The sequence below is a fragment of the Labrus bergylta genome, chromosome 1 (assembly GCF_963930695.1).
Source record: "Labrus bergylta chromosome 1, fLabBer1.1, whole genome shotgun sequence".
NCBI lineage: Eukaryota > Metazoa > Chordata > Actinopteri > Labriformes > Labridae > Labrus > Labrus bergylta.
The window spans coordinates 15,856,307-15,875,505 of record NC_089195.1 but is presented as its reverse complement, the minus strand read 5'-3'; the positions used below and the strand labels follow the sequence as shown (position 1 = coordinate 15,875,505).

The window sequence follows — 19,199 nt, the reverse complement described above, 5'->3', positions numbered from 1 at the left end:
CACATGGTCCTATTTCTCAGTCTATAAAATGAGTGAGCAAACATTGAGTGAAGGTGGCGTGGTGATCATCTCCAGAGAGAGATGGGAGAACCTGATGAGCAGAGTCGTTCTTCTGGAAACTCAATCAGAACTTAGAGACACACAGGTACCTCACCTTCATGTATCTCTTTACTTATACTGACTGTATACAAACCTAATCATGGGAACATGTTCAGGTATGTTCTGATTACAAACTTTTAAGATTCAAATCTGAGCGAGAGCAACAGTTTCTACCTCAGATGAAGAAAAACCATTCAGTTGTTGCAGAAGTTAAACTACACAATCAGGGCATTTAGAAAATATATAAACGAAGTAAGCTTTTTTACACACGCATAGTTGGTAACCTGCTTTGAAAAAAGACCAAACGTACAGAAATATAATCATTAAAGGTGAGATGGCTACACGAGCCACACAGATACAAACATGTAAACAATTCCTACACACTTTCTCCAGATTAAATACTAAAACACTCTGTGCTTCGACAACATGAAGGGTGATTAATAAAATGCCTGATTAGTCTCCATGATTCATATTCTGCTACTTAACATGAACAAATCAAATCAAATCATACCATTAAAAACAAGACATGCTGCTTTCTGGACACACAGCAATTATTGTTATTACAATTAAACAATAGTGGTCAAATGTTTGACAATCGGAGGCGGGGTGATTCTGTAGAGTTCTTAATATTTAAACCCAACAACCCCAAACAAATACAACCCTCCCTGTGTACATTCCTACACTTAAAATAATTTCCCAAGAATGAGGAAACCTTTCTTGTTTCTGGTAAAGGTGTGGCAATTGAAAAGAAGTTCCACCTCAGAGATAATTGACTGATACGGGTAAAGCCTCATTGTTTCCTGGGAAGGTTTGGAAGTTCATTCCTCTTGCAAGCTAAGAGGGGAGAGAGAAGAAAAACCTTCTCTATGTTCTTCTAATAATAATAATAACTTAATATCTATAGCACCTCTAAAAAACACACGTTTACAAAGTGCTTTGATGTACAGCAAATGCATAAAAAGAACAAAGCAAAAGGAATCCAAACAGAAAAAAAGACAATACAAAAACCTCTTTAACCCAACCAGCACAAGATGCACCAAGATGGTGATATTTATACTCTGAGCAGAGAAGAGGGAGGTGATTACACACCTTTCCCCCCGTTTGTCTCAAAGAAAGTGTCTGCATGAAACACAAAACTAAGGGAAGGGTTCCCACCCGTCCTGGAAAACCTGGAAAACAGTTGACTAATTTTCCAGTACTGGAAAATCAGAGAAAAAGTCAAATGCCCTGGAAAATCACATGTTGTCCTGGAAAATTATTCCAACACTCTCCTACAGGGTTTGACATTTTCATCACCATACGTTAATAAAAGTATCTATTTGTTGCATAATCCACACTAATAATAATAATAATAATAATATGTGTGTGGGTGTGAGATGTGTGAGCATTCAAAGTTCATCATGAGACGATACACAGTGTCCTGCAAGCAGACAATGTGGTGGAACCGGTAGCTGGCGTTTGTAGGTGAAGTATTGCAGAACTATGCAGACACACCAACACACAAGTATGTAGTGTTCATGACAGCATAGGCCACTACAACGTAGAGTCAATGCAGAATTATAAGTCAACCCTTTCCTTTACCCTGATTAAATAGTGTTGGGCCTCAGCCATGTGCATGGGACAAGCGACTCAGGCCTGTATCACAGTTCTCAAGCCTGACTAGAGTATTTTGGAGGGAACTGAACAAAGGGGTCTTAGCCCATGACTTACATAGGTTAAACTCCAGAGCTGAGGTTGCTCAGTATAGGTAGCTCTTCACATGCTGAATTCAAGCATCAGAGGATTCAGCTGACTACTTCCACTGCATATTTTTAGGAGTTTTGGGCGCAATCAGATGCTATCAGGTTCGAGCAAAAAGAAGAGTTTCTTTCCTTTGATTTTTCGTAAGACGTCATTGAACGCAACTGGACAGGAGCGCTGAAGGAAGCCCACTGATCCCTGAATCCACAAGGACACATAAAGAACTCGGCTCCTGCAACCAGAAGACCCTATAGAGCAGCGCTCTGGTCGAAGATCTGAATCCCGCTACCCTCCTCCTACATCTGCCACGAAGGAAACCTGCCTGAATCTGTTGATTTAACATTCAACAGAGTGACGATCTAACCAACTTTGCAACGATCACCAGGAGTTACCCCAAGTAAGAGCTTTGGTCTGGGCAGAAATAGTTTCAGAAATAGTTATGTTTCTTTTATAACCACTGATAATTATGCATCATTGTTGACGACACGTCACATTCTGTATATTATCTGTTGTAAGCTACTGCATTTGTTTTATTGTAATGAACTGCTGTGTTCGTCTATGTGTTTAATGCTATGCTAGTTTACCTTCAGTCAACGGCTTTCACAATCAGAAAGACCAGTGTACCCGCCGTTGAATCAAAGTCCGGCCACTGGCTTTCTGGTGTTTAAGTAACAGTTACTGAACTCAGCTCAGAGAGCTCAAACTATTTCAAAAGGTAGCCACATGGCTTCCTTTGTTGTCCACCATTTTTGTCACCATGTGACGAAGCCACATGGTGCATTGTCTCTCTCCACCATCTTGTTCTCTCTCTCTCTCTCTCTCTCTCTCTCACATCTACATACATACTCATCTGCACACACACACATTTACACCTCATCCACAAGCCTTTGCTTGATAATGTTTGTTGCTTAGATTAGTTTATAATAGTTATTTGTTTAATTGAGTTCGTTGATTTTGGGTTGATGTTGCTTTGTTTAAATAAATTCTGTTATAATTTAAGAGAGCAGTTGTTTGTGATTACTGGTGTATTTGCATTGTGATATAAGCTGGGTGTGAAGGCTTTGTGTACGGATTTCACGCCTTCAATTTATTAAATATAGTTATTCATTATTAATAATATTAGTAATTAAATAACTAATTTGAGACTGATTTGAGTGATATTTTGGTTATATTTACCTGATTACAGGTTGGTGCCCCAAAACGAGATTAAACATAGTTTAATGATATTTTATTTATATTATTAATAATTAAGTATAATTATTAAAGAATATAACCAAAGTTGACTTGATACAACCCCAACAATAGTCTCCAGAAGATTCCCTCTAGGTTTGTCTGAAAAGATGTCCTGACCTTCTTGTTTCTATTTTTGAGAATTTGTCATTAGTATTCTGTTTTCAGAGGGAGAAATCAAAAGTGAAAATGAAAACTCTAAATCCCCTCTGGCCCACTGCAGCACCACCCACAGTACATTCAGCTCACCTCCTGTTTGTTAGAAAGAGACGTCACATCGAGCTAATAACAAAACGCCATTTCTGCCCTGAATGGGACAAACCCAGTTTAATGAAAAGTACATGTTAGTGAGGAACAGAGAAACATGGAGGAGCTTCTTCATCACACATACCCAGCTGTAAACTCAGATTATATGTAGAAACGTCAAATGTTACAAATGTAGTGAAGATTATTCTAGCACTGATCCATTTCTCAGACTGATCTCTGTTTCTGTCCTGTCTCTCTCAGCTCAGTGTCCCACCGCCGTGTGCGTCCTCGTCCTCCGCCTTCTCCAACATGTCTGATGCCTCAAAGGTGAGCTGAACACTCTGCTCTCCGACTGTCCAATCATTTCATGACATCCTGTCCGATCAACAACATGCAAATTTGGCAGTAAGTTTGCTATGTCAGATTAATCATGCTTACTAAATTATCAAATGTCATTCAGTATTTGTTCAAGCTTCTGATTTTGTCTTCTTTGTAGCGTAATTAAATGATTATGATGTTATATCTTTATTTAACCCGGATTTAAGAAGGGGCACCACTTCCTGTTAAAGGAAGAAATTAACTTTAATGGTATAAGTTAATTAATTAATCAGTCAGTTTCATATCTTGAAAGAAGTAAGTTCTGGAAATGTTAAACCAGAAAACACACAAAGTCCTGAATTTTATGTGTAAAATTTAATATAAAAAGGGGTAAACAATAATGTATAGATGAAACAGATAAAGAATATGATTATTATGATCAGGATAATGCAATTATAATGTATGGTGACATTATATATTTAGTAATGAGATAAGACGCGGTATTGTTTGAATGACTTAATCAGAAAATGGTCAAAAAGAAAAAGTTGATAAAGGTATTTTGGGATTCTATTTGGATTTAAAGGAGGGCTCTGAATAGACACGACTCAAGACTCAATCTTCCAACACCCCTTGCCACCAGCAGTCTTACTGTGAGATGTGTTCAATTGAACTCCGCCGGCTGGTCCCACGCTTCAGTCTCTGGCAAGCGGTTCTTTTCAGGCCCAGAGAGGTCCACGGGCCAGATTAGATGCCTTGACACCTTGGTCGGAGTGTGCAGCTGGGATGGAGATTGTACGTCGGTTCAGCTGTCGTCTCAGAAGCTCCAAGAGGATCCAACAGGAAAAATATGAAAGAGTCTTTTGATACGTCAATTTCCAATTCAGATTAACCGGATGGCCATCTTGATGAATCCAAATTAAGGAATTGGCTTTCAAAATTGAAGAGCAAAGACTTTGGAGAAGAAAGTTCAAAAACCTTGCTTGAGCCAGAAAGAATTGATGTTCCAAAAATTGTGCGTGAAAAAGAAAGTTCGGCAGAGACTCGTCTCTACGGCACAAACTTAAAAGAAGTGATTCGGACCGAAGTCCGAAGAGAAGCGAGCAAGCGCTGAAGCTCTAAACTTCAAGAAACCAAAACTAAAAAGAACCCAAAGATCTGAGCTCAGTGTGAACTCTTATCTGCTGGCTGAGAGGAGGGGGGTCTGCAGGCAAAGAGGGGTGCCGCCCACGGGTGACTCCCATTCTGACCGGAGGACAATTGTTCAAACTAAACCGAGTTTACTCAATAAGATTAAGAATAAGAATCCAAACATATATACGTCACCATACATTCATTTCGATATTATTTCTATCAGATCCACGTTGATGTAGGTTCACGTCATATATTTAGACAAACATTTCTATCAGATTCATGTTGAGATGAAAATCACACCACCTGGGAACATCCTCAATTAATCCCAGCCTGTAGGTGAACAAAAACATGTTCTACAGTCAGCATTCTTAATAAGACATATTAATAAAGTAGGAAAAGAAATTGGTGTCTTTAAATAACACCTTCTATAGCTAATATCAAAGAGTATGCTTTATAACACATCTAAATGTATAATTATGAAGGTTACGTATTCATGGATATTCTAACACGAGATGGCAATAGCGCTCCACGTCAAATTTCTATTAAACATAATATAACTCTTATTGCCGTTCTGAAGATCAGATTTTGAGTTTAAAAGGATGATTATGATACATTCAATGTGACAATTACAAATATCTAGATGAAGAAAGACATAAATGTTCATTTGATGCAGAATTGAACGCTGTGGTTTAATTCAGCTCTTCAGCAGTCCTTCAACAGATGGTCAATTTTACGACTTTGCAGAAACTGGTTTCGGTCGCAGTTCATGTCTTTGGGGTCAATTCGTAGATAGCAGAGTGTTCTGTTTCCGCTCAGTTGTTTATTCCAGGTGTTGTAAAAGTTCATAACATCCTGTCTGAGAGGGAGACTTAAGTCATTGATCAGTTTCTTTGTTCCTTGGTAAAAGTAATGTTAATCGACAGTCCTGAGTCCTGCAGGGAGAGAGTTGTAAACGTGGCTGCTGATAACGGCTACATCTTCTTCAAACAGATTATACAAATGTTATTATCATGATTCATCATGAAACAAACTTGAGCTTGTGTTTTTTTTCTGTAACACATAACGCTGTGTTTGACTATTGGACTAACAGATAAATGTGTCTGATTTATGTAACCAATTGTTAAGAAAGGAAACGTGTTATCTTTGCGTGTGTAACACTTTGAGGCTTTTTATTTAACCGCGGTGAAACTTTCTATAGTCCACATTGAAAATGCTAAGTTTGGGAGTTTAATGTTTTAACCTCCTTTCTTTTATTGTCTGTTAATATCCAGGAGGATCTGAAAGAGAGGCTGGAGAGGATAACAAACATGTACGTTCCTTTTAATTTCTACATACTTAGTCTTTTCTTTTCTACAAAACCTCAGGGAGAGCCTCTGGATGAGGAGAAAATCAATAATATAAAAATAAATAAATCATGATATCACAAAAAAACAGGTTTATAAAGTTGTCCATATAGTTTCTGACACAAGGTGTGTGTGTGTGTGTGTGTGTGTGTGTGTGTGTGTGTGTGTGTGTGTGTGTGTGTGTGTGTGTAGGATGAAGAGCACCTCCAGCCTGCTGAAGAACTCTGAATCCTCTACAACAGACTGCAAATAATCTAATATAAATAATCATTGTATCCATTGTAAATGTATCCATCCGCCTGTTTTTGGTGTTTTATGATTATAAACTTGGTAATAAACTGGACAAACGTGATTCTAACTTCTAAAGAACAAATATTGTTTTTGCTGTGACAGGAAGACAGGAAAATGTTGGGAGAAGAGAGTGGGGGGATGACATGCAGCAATGGGCCAAGGTACGGATTTGAACAAACAGCCACTGCGACGAGGGCGTGTGACATAACCACTAGGCCATCCAGCGCACAAGTCTTTGTGATGCTTTTAAACTGAGAGGATATTACTTGACAATCATCTGCGACAGGTTGAGCAATCTGATTTAAGTCAGTCCCAGCTCCATGGACACCTCTTCAGTGGCATTTGTACCTACACACGGTCCTATTTCTCAGTCTATAAAATGAGTGAGCAAACATTGGCACATTTTGAATTGTGACCCTCACCTCGCAGGTGCTTTTAAAACCCCACCTTGATGTTTTTTTAAAGGAGGTCTTCTAACTTACTTAATCTCTGAGTTATGTAGGCGGCAGTAGCTCAGTCCATAGGGACTTGGGTTGGGAACCGGAGGGGCGCCGCTTCAAGTCCAGGTGTGGATAATTAATAAAGAAGTTGGTCTGGTAGGTAGGTACCAGGGCACCGAACCACCAACTGCTCTAGTGCGCTCAGTGTGTATCATCTCTCTGTTAATGCATGTCCATGTGTGTGAGAAGCATGTCTCTCAATAATAAAGTATCAAATCTGAATTTATAAAGTATATCAAATACAAAATAAAAGTCAGATCTGCTTAAGAAGCCTAAACATTTCCTCTCTTATATTCCTTATGGTAATTTTCCATGGCAAAATTGCATACATTGTTCCGTGATCAGAGGCTTTCCTTTCATGTTATTTATTATATCTCAGCCTGTCGTTAGGTTGACTGAAAGTGAGGTTGAGACAGGATTTTACAGCATGGTGGCTGCTGCTGATGAGTCTCCAGAACCCCCTGCAGGAACAGATGGGTGACATCAGTCAGGCTTATTCCATTAGTATTTACAGTGCATGTCTAATACAAGTGTACTGATATCTTTAATCAGGCGGCTTAGGACCAGATTTGGGAAGAATGGGGACACGCTGGACAAAAGCACCACATTTTTTCCACATAGTCTCCATCACAATAGCTTTCAATTTTTTGGGGGGAGCCACTTCATCAAGATGGCGGTTCCAAGATGGCAGCACCAATATGTCTTCCAAGCCACTTAAAAAGTAAATCTTGGTGTCAATATATTCATTTTCTGGGTCAAGGAATGCATTAAAATACCTAGATCATTATTTGTGCCAAGATCAAATACACATGTTAAGTTTGGCAATGTATTACATCATTTTCCTTGGTTCCTAGGCGGTTGGACATGAACCCTTTGAGGTCTGAGGCTATTTTGGCCGTTTTGCTATAATTGTCATTTTACTTATGTAGGCTATACTACATCAAAAAGGTTTACCATACAAGTGCCTGGTATCATTTTTTTCAGCACAACCTCACCGTTATCATCTGACCGTTCATTAGTCACCTAGAGATAATGTATCAACACGCAGGACCCAAACAAAAATATAGAATTTGTTTTGAGAAAATCATTATTCTAAAAACACAGATTGCAGAACGAACCGTTTTGAATTGATAAAAATTTACTTCAAATGAATAACAATTGAAATATAAAAAGTACATAAAAAAACTGCCACTACTCAAAACTAAAATAAAAATAATAAGAACACAAATAATAAATGGAAATATATAAAAGGACATTTGTGTTATGTTCCCCCAGTAAACAAAACACTGCACATTTACAAAAAGGTACCACGTAAGTGGGCCTGTGGTTTCTTTCAGGTGGAAGAAGAGCATAGCCCTTCAAACCCCCACTAATTCTATCAAAATGATAGACAAACATAGAATTGGAGTTTGAAACAAAAGATCAGTAGGAGTCAACAGAGGGAGTCAAAAAATGGTCAAAAGAAAAAGGTGTTTTCAAAACACACACTCAAAATGAGAGATTCATTCAAAAACAAAATCACAGAAAGCCAACTGATGGTGTTGACTCTCTTGATACACTCAACCACTCGAACAAAGAAGCATTCCACCTCCCTATAAAGCCTCCCAGCCCAGCTGATTGTCAACAGCCATCAGTTGTGGAGAGCATCACAGGTGCATTCAATAGCTTCTGACTAGCAAGGAAACCTGTGTGTGTGTTTGTGCACTAGATATGGCACTGCTCAAAGCAGTTCATATCCACTAAGGCAGAGTCCTAAGTCACAGGCATTTCACTTCCACTGTGTCAGGTTTGTCTTTCCGTCCTCAAGGCTGCAGCCGGACACTTTTTTCACCCTGGTGTCTTGCTTGGATCTGTGGGTACTGCGATGGCATCAGGAAGATGGTCATAGCTCCTGCTGCTGTTGCTGGGAACACCCGTCCTTGTCTGTCCCTCATAACTGGGCTGTCAGTTCATCTAAAAAGTCCTTGACCCTTTTTCAAACCGGCCACTACACCCTACCTCTACCCACTACCCCTCCGTTTGCGCGTCCCCGGGGAGGGTCCGCCATATTAAGTCCGTCCCAAACCGATTAGCGGGGAGTGGTAGTAGGTTATAAAACCCTCCACCAGCGAGTGTACACCGATGCCGACTTTCGGATCACGTGCAACGCCTATTGTGTCCGGTCATCATGGATGAAGCAACCTGTGAGTTCAAGTGTCTATAAACACTGCTCCAACTAAGATAGACATTTAATATCGTCATACAGACGTTAACAACTTCAAATGTGTATTGAGGATCAAATATATGTTTATTTATTGTAAAGTGTTTTATATTTACAGGGACTGTTGCAAAAACAAAAGAATATTAAATCATGTTGCAGACAACTTTTCACTGTTAATATTTATTTCTTATTTTTCTACTTTTGATGTCTTTGTGAAATCTCAATTCAACAACAATAAAATACACTTTTTGCTGCTCTGATGTTCAACAATATTATCCTTGTCTTTGCATTAATTTAGGACACCCTGTTCTAAAAATTACATTAAATTAACTGAAATGATAAATTACAATAAACAATGTAGGCTCAATCTAATAGTTTTGTTATAAGTCTACACTAATATAACTAAAGAAGAATAATAATCTAGGCTACATAAATATTTTTAAAGAATGCATTAGCTACAAAAAAAAAGCTGTTCCCGAAAGATACCGCTGAGTAACCATGGTAACATACAGTTCCTGTTTCCACCTGAGAGAGGGAAGTTTGTCCCAAAGCCTGCCGCTGTATTTCTACGCTACACCTTGATGAAGGGGACTTCATTCAGCTGAGAGTGTGACTTCTAACGGAGTGCACTCCGTCATGGAGGGGGAGTGTGTAGGGGATGGTTTGAAAAAGGGCCCTTGTGTGTCATGGGCTTCACTTGTTTTGTCTAGCTGATGTCACAGAGGAGGATGTAGGCATTGCTAATTTACATACTGATTTGCAGTGTTTACCAACCTGCCCAGATTGTACACATTTCTTTTGCGTGAACAATTTTAATAACACGGCGTTGAACAAATAAACAAAGCATTTCTGTTTGACAAACACACCCAGATGAACCACACCTGGCGCTGGCTTAATGACAAAGTAAAACTGTGACCATTTTTGTTGATAGTTGTGTCAAATCTTACATAATAATTTCAGCTATTTTTTCCCCCAAACATTTTTTACTTAATTCAATCAACATCAGCGAAGAGGATTATTGTTGGGTTTATTGTCTTCTCTACTCACTTAGCCGATTCTTCCAACTCAGAAACTGGAATACTCACAGTTCCAGTTTAACTATTGGCATCCACTCGCTTGAGACTCCGCCCGCTGTGACCTAGCGATGATAGCCTAGATGATGACCTAGTGATATAGCACCTATATATAAGAGACAGTGCTGAGTGTCTGACTCAAACACAGCAACATCGCAGGAGGAGCAGGGACAACATCGATTCACCTCTTTGATTTGATCTGGAAAAGGATGGCTCTTACACCCGGGTAAAAACCAGCATAGACCAGCACAGCATTTGATACGGTTGAATATTATTTCTGCTCTAAATTTACAATTTTATAATCTTTCTAAACTTCGGTGTGCACAACTTTTTATGGAAAATAATCAAAGTCCTGTCTCTTATTGACGCCTGTCCCAAGTAAAGGCAGGATCATTTCATAGACTGAAGTTAATAAAAGCCTGGCTATTAATAGAACTTTTACGTTTTGTTTTTTTACTGTTCATTATGCAATGTTTTAGAACCAGTTTTACTAGATACTAGAAATTATTTCGATTTGAAAAAATGAAAACATCAACAAAGCCTTTCTGTTATATATTAAACTTAAATATACAATTTAAGCTTTCTCTTAAAAGCCAAAAGTGTATTACAAGCAGCCAAAGGGTGGAGCAATAAGAACCAAATGCAAGTATTTCTGGAAAATTTTGTCAAAGAAGCTTTTCATCAAGTTTAAAAAGATAAGCTAACAAAAGATAAGTGTGTATTATTGTTTCTGCAGCACCACCTGAGGGTTAAATGGTATGAAATCTCCATCTTAAAATAACTTAATACAAATTCTAACCACCACAGGAACATGTTTCCATCATAAATGAGATACCCCGTAAGTCTCCGGAATCAGACCATTAGAGTGCCTGAGCAGCGGTGTTACACATTGAGTGATAAAATCACTGTAACATTTTATCACCAAGGAAAGTAATAGCGCACATCTCTTCACCAAGATGTACGATTTTAGAGTGAGAGCTGGCAACAGATATTCTATATCTTATATAATATTAACCTAATTAAACTGCAGGCTGCTCCCCTGGTGCCTGTTAGAGAGGAGACATGTACAAGATTTTACTGGAAATGATTCACATAAGCTTTTTCTCATGAGATGACTGTTTTTTAGATGACTGTTTTAAGGTTATTTTGTCACAAATCATTGTCTGGTATACAGACAAGCTGAATTAAAAGGTACGAATCCAGACTGTGTGATTCATGTCCTCTTGTATTTTATACATCTGTTTTGACCCGAAGGAGAGACGACTACCTGAAGGATTCCAAGTACTTCATGGCTGTGGCTTTACTGGCTGCAAAGAGGAGTGAAGACCCCAATACTCAGGTGTGTGTGTGTGTGTGTGTGTGTGTGTGTGTGTGTGTGTGTGTGTGTGTGTGTGTGTGTGTGTGTGTGTGTGTGTGTGTGTGTGTGTGTGTAACTATCCATCAATCTGGATCAATACACTGATTGGTTTGACAGCGATCAAATCGATCAACATCATCATTTTAAAGATACTTCTATAATTTGTAAATCCCACCACATAGATTACACCTGGACAGAACACCCACATTTATTTAACGCCCATGATTTTTAAAAAATCTGTATCGCCATACAAGATCCTATACAGATAAAAAAAAAAGGTAACCCCTTGCTTTCTACCGTTCACTAAAGTAGTGTGACTGAGCGATAAATTGATTGTATCTATTAATTACTATTTGTGGACTTTGTGTGACAGTAAAAATGTAATCGTTATCCAAAGAATTGAAATACGGTATCATGATGAAACTGGTGATTTACAGCTCTGTGTGTGTGAGTAGTGTGTAGTCTCTATCGTTTATACACACTACACACAATGTCTTTTTCAGACTAACCTTGAAAGTGTCTGTAACAGTTGCACCTGTGTTGTGTGTGCAGGTGGGCGCCTGTATAGTGAACCAGGAGAATAAGATCGTGGGGATCGGTCATAACCAGATGCCAAACGGCTGTGATGATAAGCTGACATGGGCCCGCGATAGAACTAAAGATAATAAACATATCTACGGTGAGATCTGATTTATTTTAATATTTGACTGTCTGACATATTGCTTGGAAGCTATGCTAACAGGATCTACGGAGACAGCTGATAATGGCGAAAAAATATAAATATAGCTGCGAGACGGTTGCTGCCAACAGGCCGGTCTTGTGTCTTGGCTGCTGCGGCTGCTGGCTGCCGGGGGCGTCGCCGGCCGCCGCAACACAAGACTGGCCTGTCGGCAGCATTCAAAGTAGCCTACAGCCTAAACAGTATGCATGTTTTTTAATACCTCCTGCAGAGTGATACAACTCAAAGCCATTTTAAGCTTCTTGATCGATGTGCATGCATTCAGAGGTAGAACAACTTCTGACTTCTTCCAATTAGCCTAAAGACACGCTGCACAGCTCCACTGCTCACCTGTTGTTTTGAATGTAGGAGTCTTTTCATTAAAACTGCACTTAAGGTTTATTTACTAAACATTAGATCACCATTTTCTCTCCCTCATTATGTAAAAAACCTGTATTTCTAGATAACAGTGGGTCCATACTTGAGAGGGACTATAAACTGGTCCTAAGCCACTCCTTAACTTTCAGTGTGAGGGTTGATGTCTGTCGAAATGTTGTTTAATCTGTATGAGCTGCTGTTGATACTGAATTTACAAAATTATAAATAAAATGGGATTTTGCGCCGCACTTAGTATGACGTCATCAAATAGATTTACTTCTCTCAGCACCCCCAACTAAAAAAGACTTCCAGTGTCCCTGGTGTTAGCAGACTGCAGTGGATTTCAATCATCTTACTGGTCGATCTGAGAGTTAGGCCAATACTGCAAGCAGCAGGTTTTCTGATCAAATGTTCTGTTTTTGTTTCTGTGCGTACTTTAATGTTCTCTGTCTTCTGTTTTTCTTCCTCTTTCTCCATCAACATCTTGTACGATATAGCCTACGTTTAAATAGTTTTAGTTTCATAATCAATGCCCTCATGCCTTAGTTTCAGCATTTTCATTAAAAGCTTTGGCATGCCGACGTATTCTAGCAGGGATTTCCACAGGCGCCAGCTGTCGGTAGTTAGCTGACTACTTTCTGACTACTTTCTTCCATTGTTGATTCAGTAGTAATAGTAGTAGTAGTAGTAGTAGTAGTAGTAGTAATTTATTTCGGTCAACATATACAGTTTTCCATTAGGAAATGCATAGAAATGCAAGAATAAAAAAAGAAATACAAAATTTTCAAAGGCATGTGCATTCATGAAAAGACAAGAAGAACATTTTGACGGAAAAGGTTTAGGCTGAAGCTTTAGCTTATTATACCTACAGTTGTTACAAATCTTATTATTTAAGGCACTACTAGTTTAGTTTAAACAAAAAAAACATATCAGAACAAAATTTGCAAACCATCAACCAAAACGCATTTTTTTTTTACAGTTTTCAGCTGAAATTGTTGTCGTGTAAACAGAGCCAAGGTGTTTGATGCTTAAAAATATTCTGTGGGAAGACAGCCCCCCAGACATAATTCTAGCTTTTAATGTTGAACTGTTAATACGCTTTAATGTTGTATTATCAACAGTGGGATAGGGTCTTTCCATTGAAATAGTACCAGTCTCCTGGCTAGGAGAGTAGAAGGTGAGCATGTTGATTTCCCATCTATTAAGAGGGGCTTCTACTGGGGCCACACCAAACAGTGCAATGACTGGAGATGGTTCCACTGTTTTCCCTATCTTAGAGAAAGTCTCAAAGATGGTTTGCCAAAATGTGAGTTTTGGGCATGTCCTAAACATATGTAACAGAGTGGCTGGCGCCCGCTTGCATCGCTCACATGTGGGATCTATGTCTGCATTTATCTTAGAAAGCCTGGCTTTAGACCAATGTAGACCGTGTGCAATTTTGAATTGAATAACAGCATGTCTAAGACATGTAGAAGGGGAGAAAATTGACTACTATTTTGTGCCAAACTGCTTCTGAAATTGGTTCATCCAAGTCTGTTTCTCCTTTATCTCTCAGAAGATCTAAACGCGTCGAATTATGTTTGTTGAGTAATTCAGACAACACATTTTAAAGTCAATTCAAACAGTTTACAGATTATATAACTATTTCTGAGTCTTACTCGCAGTTTGCTTAAACTTTGTTCTCACTTGTTTGAAAGAGAAAGGCTGTAAAATCATTTGAGTCACATATTAAAGTGAGTTTGCAGGTCTTAAGTTTTGTTGACGTATTAGATTTCATTGTAAAACTGTCTCCTAAAGAATCTTTTATCATATTTTTCTTCTTCTTCAGGAGATAATGTTCCCATACTTTGTTCCTGCTTCTCTCCAAAGCTTTAATTTAAGACCTGTAGCTAGAGCTATCCGTGTCCTTGTTTGCAATGATTTACCAGCAAGTTTAAAGTCTTCTTCTTTTGTGTGTCTCTCAGTGTGCCACGCAGAGCTGAACGCCATCATGAACACTAACGGTGCGGATGTGAAAGGATGCAGCATGTACGTGACTCTGTTTCCCTGCAACGAGTGTGCCAAGCTCATCATCCAGAGAGGTGTGTGTTAACATTAAAAACATTTTTTTATTTTTAAAGTACCTGTAAATATGATTGCACCACACAGTAAAACAAAATTTTACAGTCCTGTTTCCTCCCTCTGTCCAGGTATAAAGGAAGTGATTTATCTCTCTGATATGTACGAAGACAGGGATGAGTTTAAAGCCTCCAGAAAGATGCTGGAGGTGGCAGGAATTGAGCTCAGGTAAGTCAACTACTCTGCTTTCTTACCTGAAAGAACAACACTCAGATACATGAGTACTATTTTTTTATGTTGTCTTTGTAATGGACCTCTTTTGTTGCACCAAATCTTTTCTAAACTTTCATCACCTGTGCCAACTTGTTAAAGGGATACTTCAGCCATTCAAACGTGAATCTGTATTGACATTAGGTCATATATGTAGTAGAAATGTGAAATACATTTTGAAGGTGGGTGCCTTCTTGACCGAGAAAAGGCAGAAAGTGTCTTTTTGGCTCATGTGGATGAAAGACACCAACTCCCAGAACGCACTCGTCTGTGGCGGTTGCAGCAACTGCCTCGCCACTATATTGCGGTTCGTTGAGATAGCCACGAACATCCAATTTGAGCACCTCAGTAAAATTTTTAACCTCAAGTAAAACATGAATATACCCCTTTTCTGGCCTGTGCTCACTGTAATTGTCTCTTGTGTTGTATCGTAAGTGTATTGTCTCTAAAAAGTTTTTAAAAAGGAGTGCATATCTAAAAACAGCTACTTCTGTCCTTTGCATCATCACTTTAAATGTTCCTGAATTCATTATTGCTGTGTTCACACATGCACCAAACAGGTGAGCTGTATGTGTGAACAACAAACAGCTGAACTATTCACCCCGACTTTACCCAGAGTTTGTCATGCAAGCATCTTAGCAATGAGCTGATGTTTAAAATGAGCAAGAAATATTCTGTAAAATTCACCGCCAGCGAGCGGGAGCAGGTGATGACGTTTACATTACTTGTTTGATCTTTGTCTGCACGTAATGAAGCTGCTTTATACTCTTTTCTGCACTCTTTCTGAGAATATGTTATATTAAACGTCACATTTATGTAAAGTAGCCCTGGATCTAGAACAAAAGGACTTGGGATGCATCTGAGATTAAAGGGGGTGCAGCTACAGTGACCGGCAACAGCAATGTGAAATAGATGTTATGGGTCCTGCATGTGGTCCATGGTGAACACCGGTGCCTCCATTCAATTGAGTGTGCAGAAATTTTAAATATGGGTGCAATGCATCTTTTTGCATGTCTTCTGTGTTTTTCCACGTGTGACTTTGTGTGTGTGTGTTGTTTTCTTCTCTCTGTGTGTTCTTGCAGGCAGTTCAAGCCCAAGGCGACTGAGATTGTCATTGATTTCCAATAACAACAGTTAAGTGTCAAGCCAACCGACCCAAGAGACATAAAGGAAACGGCCCACTTAGGGGAGCTGCTGAACGAGGAGAGGAAGAGGGGAAAGAGGAGGAGACTGAAAGGGACTTTGATGCCTCGTTCCTGCAGGTCTTCAGGTGCAGGTGCCCCCTGCTTTGTCCAAAGAAAAACTCAAGGGCACCTTGACTTTGGTGTCTTTTGATATTTTGATTCAAGATAATTTTACGGTCTGTGGTGGAGGGTCTATATGTCCTGCTTTTTTTTTTTTAAAATCACTTAGGGGTGAAGGAAACAGGGGGGCTGTTGATTTTTAATCTTTGTGGATCAGATCGTCTCATGTCCGTCAGGGGGTCAGCCCTATGTTCCCACAGCCCAATGGTCCCACAGCTCTATGTTCCCACAGCCCAATGGTCCCACAGCTCTATGTTCCCACAGCCCAATGGTCCCACAGCTCTATGTTCCCACATTTCTATCCATGAGCCTATGACGCCTCCAGAGGGCTGGAAAGTGACTCCAAGCATCCCAGGAGCACCCCCTCTCTATGCCAACCTGGCTTTCCAGAGGTATTGATGCACTGCAAACTATGGTTTGCGTCCAGTTGCTGCGCTTCTTTCGACTGATCTGACTGGAAGCTAGTCAATGCGAGGCCTCTGTGCTACTTAGTTTAGTTTGTTTATTTAAAAGGACAATGTGCACTTACATGTTTATGTTTGCAATAAACAAAGAGATGGGTGCACCAGATTTAGCTAAAAGCTACATTCCATACGTAGTCCATTGCTACTGGATAATAGATTGGGTGTAATTGGCTACCAAATTGGAAGAAAGGGGGATAAAATCTGATACAAATTTATGAAAAATGAAATGTGGGAACATAGGCATGCTCCCGTCTGTCTGCACAGGGGAACACCTGACACCTGCTTTTCTTTCTCCTTCAAACAAGGCACTTTGAAACTAATTTATGGGACCTTTAACGTTAACGCTGGAAGTTTTCAGTAAATCTTTTTATTTTGGAAACGGGTAGATTTTAAGCTTGCTGTCAAGGCACAAAAAGTGACAAAGTTCATTTCCACTGAATGTGATTTTTGTTTTATTGTTTGGTTTTATGCAACTAAAGATGGCCACACACTAGACGATTTCAAATTCTTAACTGATTTTAAAAACACAGACATACAGTTTCTAGGGATTTTTAATATTATAATCCTCAGAACGCGCACACTAGACGACTCTGCCAGAGCGGGGGAGACCACACACCTGCCGTTTGAAGAAACGATTTCACAGACACGAGATCTCACAGAAACTTACGTGATTAAACGCAATTTCAGAAGAAAAAGATACAGGGACGATCAACACCGTCAGCTGTCAGTCATATTTGTAACCAAAGGCTGCAGCGAGCAAAAGACAGAAAGCAGTGGGAGTCAATTCAATTAAACAAGTCGTCTGGTGATTTTTGAGTTCTTCTGGCATTAAGCTACATTTCCGTATCTTCCAAACAGAAGGAAGCCTTTTTCAGTTGGGCAGCAGCGCCATAATGTAGCTCCGTCGTCATAACGTCTTGTCCTTTCATGGTTATTCAGCAACAGCATGATATTGGTGTCTCTTTCTGAAATCACACACAAAGATACAAACAGACACACACACACAGGCTGCTCTCCCCCTCTGGCTCCACTGATCCTGTCTCACACCTGTATCGCCTCCTTTACTACCTCCAATGGCGGCACAGAGGTGGGACCACTTCGTCCTCCATTACACCTCCTTAACATTCATAGTGAAGGAGAAACATCACAGGGGCGTAAATATCCCACCTTGAACAGTCAGTCTGAACTGGACCGGAGAGCATAAAAACATCGTCAACATTTCACGACTGAATAGTTGTCGGTGTATTTGTGTAATTTAGACCGTGTGCAGGGTATTAACCTGAAATTCTTGTTCATTAAAAACCCGACATTATCTGATATATGGCCTGAGGATGATTATTTTAGTTGCCATGGTATTGAAACATAATGATATCATTTGATTTTTACTAGACTTGTATGGAAGTTATAAATCTGATATTGTGACAGTCCTTGTTGTAGTCATGCAACTAAAACAATAAAATGAAAAAATGTGTTCATGGAATTTGGTGTCTTGTTTTTTTTCTTTTCGTTTATATTCTTTACTTTAAATATTCCTTATATCTGTGGTTTGTCTTCCGCCTGGTGTTCGATTCTCATTTTTGTAACGTGTTTTGATATCCAATAAATATCTTCAATATCTATCAATAACAACAAAATGACCCCTCACTAAATCACAGCCGGTCTTTTGTATTTCCCTTTCCTTTAAGGTTCTGTTGTATGTAAATTTGTTTTAATTTTTTTTTTTTTTCTGCCAACACCTTCAGTTATTAATTGACAGAATGAACTGCAAGTTAACATCTTTGTTTTCCGATTACCGGTACACAGTGAAAACAAGTTCACCTCAATACCTTCAATGTAGAACTGAAGTCAACACCTGCTCTCACCTTTAAATCTCCTCTGAGAACTTTAGAGTAAAGATATCGACTTTATTGTCTCAATCTTCCTAGAAGAGGTTTTCTAAATAAAAAATCTGAGTCACATTGGTCAAAGTTTTTGTAAGTGAAACATCAAAATATAATTTATTACTCAATTACAATCAATATTTTGTATTAAATAAATCATCACAAAAAATAACGTCAAACTTAAGCACACGCTTTTCTGTTGATTTCATATTAAAATTGTATTTTTATTAAATGTATCTATCTGCTTGTTTTTGGTGTTTTATGATTAATAAACTGGACAATACCTAAACGTGATTCTAACTTCTAAAGAACAAATATTGTTTGAATTAAATTACATTTAGGCCTACAGTTAAAAAAAAAAGAAAAAAAAAAAAAAAGATCAGTCCTCCAAACAATAAAATTCTTCACTCTTTAAACTGCAGCTTGTTAAAATGTGTTTCTCCTTTCATCATGTAAACAGGATGATTTAGTTCAGGTTGTTTTCTTTCAATGAAAAATCTATTTGATCTGTCTTCCATTTTTGAAAAATGATTGACATACTGAACGGTAACATGTTCAAAATGCTCCAGATGACTGATCCTTGACTTCTTGTTTTAGAG

General features: G+C 38.8%; 1 protein-coding gene and 1 long non-coding RNA gene across 4 annotated transcripts; both read left to right on the top strand.

Annotated features, from left to right (window-relative positions):
• Positions 1–84: 84 nt before the first annotated feature.
• On the top strand, positions 85–7,175 carry LOC136179226 (uncharacterized). 2 transcript variants are annotated; one of them, XR_010666423.1, is made up of 4 exons: positions 85–145; positions 3,577–3,642; positions 6,036–6,073; positions 6,300–7,175. It is a non-coding gene; the product is annotated as an uncharacterized lncRNA (long non-coding RNA). The 2 variants fall into 2 exon arrangements; XR_010666422.1 differs by lacking the exon at positions 85–145 and adding an exon at positions 158–2,236.
• Positions 7,176–10,240: 3,065 nt separating this feature from the next.
• LOC136179227 (deoxycytidylate deaminase-like) lies at positions 10,241–18,200 on the top strand. Of its 2 annotated transcripts, none has more exons than XM_065954878.1 (6): positions 10,241–10,397; positions 11,426–11,510; positions 12,081–12,156; positions 14,589–14,705; positions 14,814–14,910; positions 16,035–18,200. In XM_065954878.1, the coding sequence occupies exons 1-6, from the start codon at positions 10,381–10,383 to the stop codon at positions 16,078–16,080; spliced, it is 438 nt and encodes a 145-aa protein (XP_065810950.1). In that variant the 5' UTR covers positions 10,241–10,380; the 3' UTR covers positions 16,081–18,200. The 2 variants fall into 2 exon arrangements, with proteins under 2 accessions (XP_065810950.1, XP_065810945.1); XM_065954873.1 differs by having other exon boundaries at positions 12,081–12,207.
• The last annotated feature ends 999 nt before the right edge of the window (positions 18,201–19,199 follow it).

Excerpts from the sequence above, each read along its gene's own strand:
- LOC136179227 (XM_065954873.1), top strand. Across the intron at positions 14,706-14,813 it reads CAAGCTCATCATCCAGAGAG|GTATAAAGGAAGTGATTTAT; the intron begins GTGTGTGTTAAC and ends CCCTCTGTCCAG. Across the intron at positions 14,911-16,034 it reads GTGGCAGGAATTGAGCTCAG|GCAGTTCAAGCCCAAGGCGA; the intron begins GTAAGTCAACTA and ends GTGTTCTTGCAG.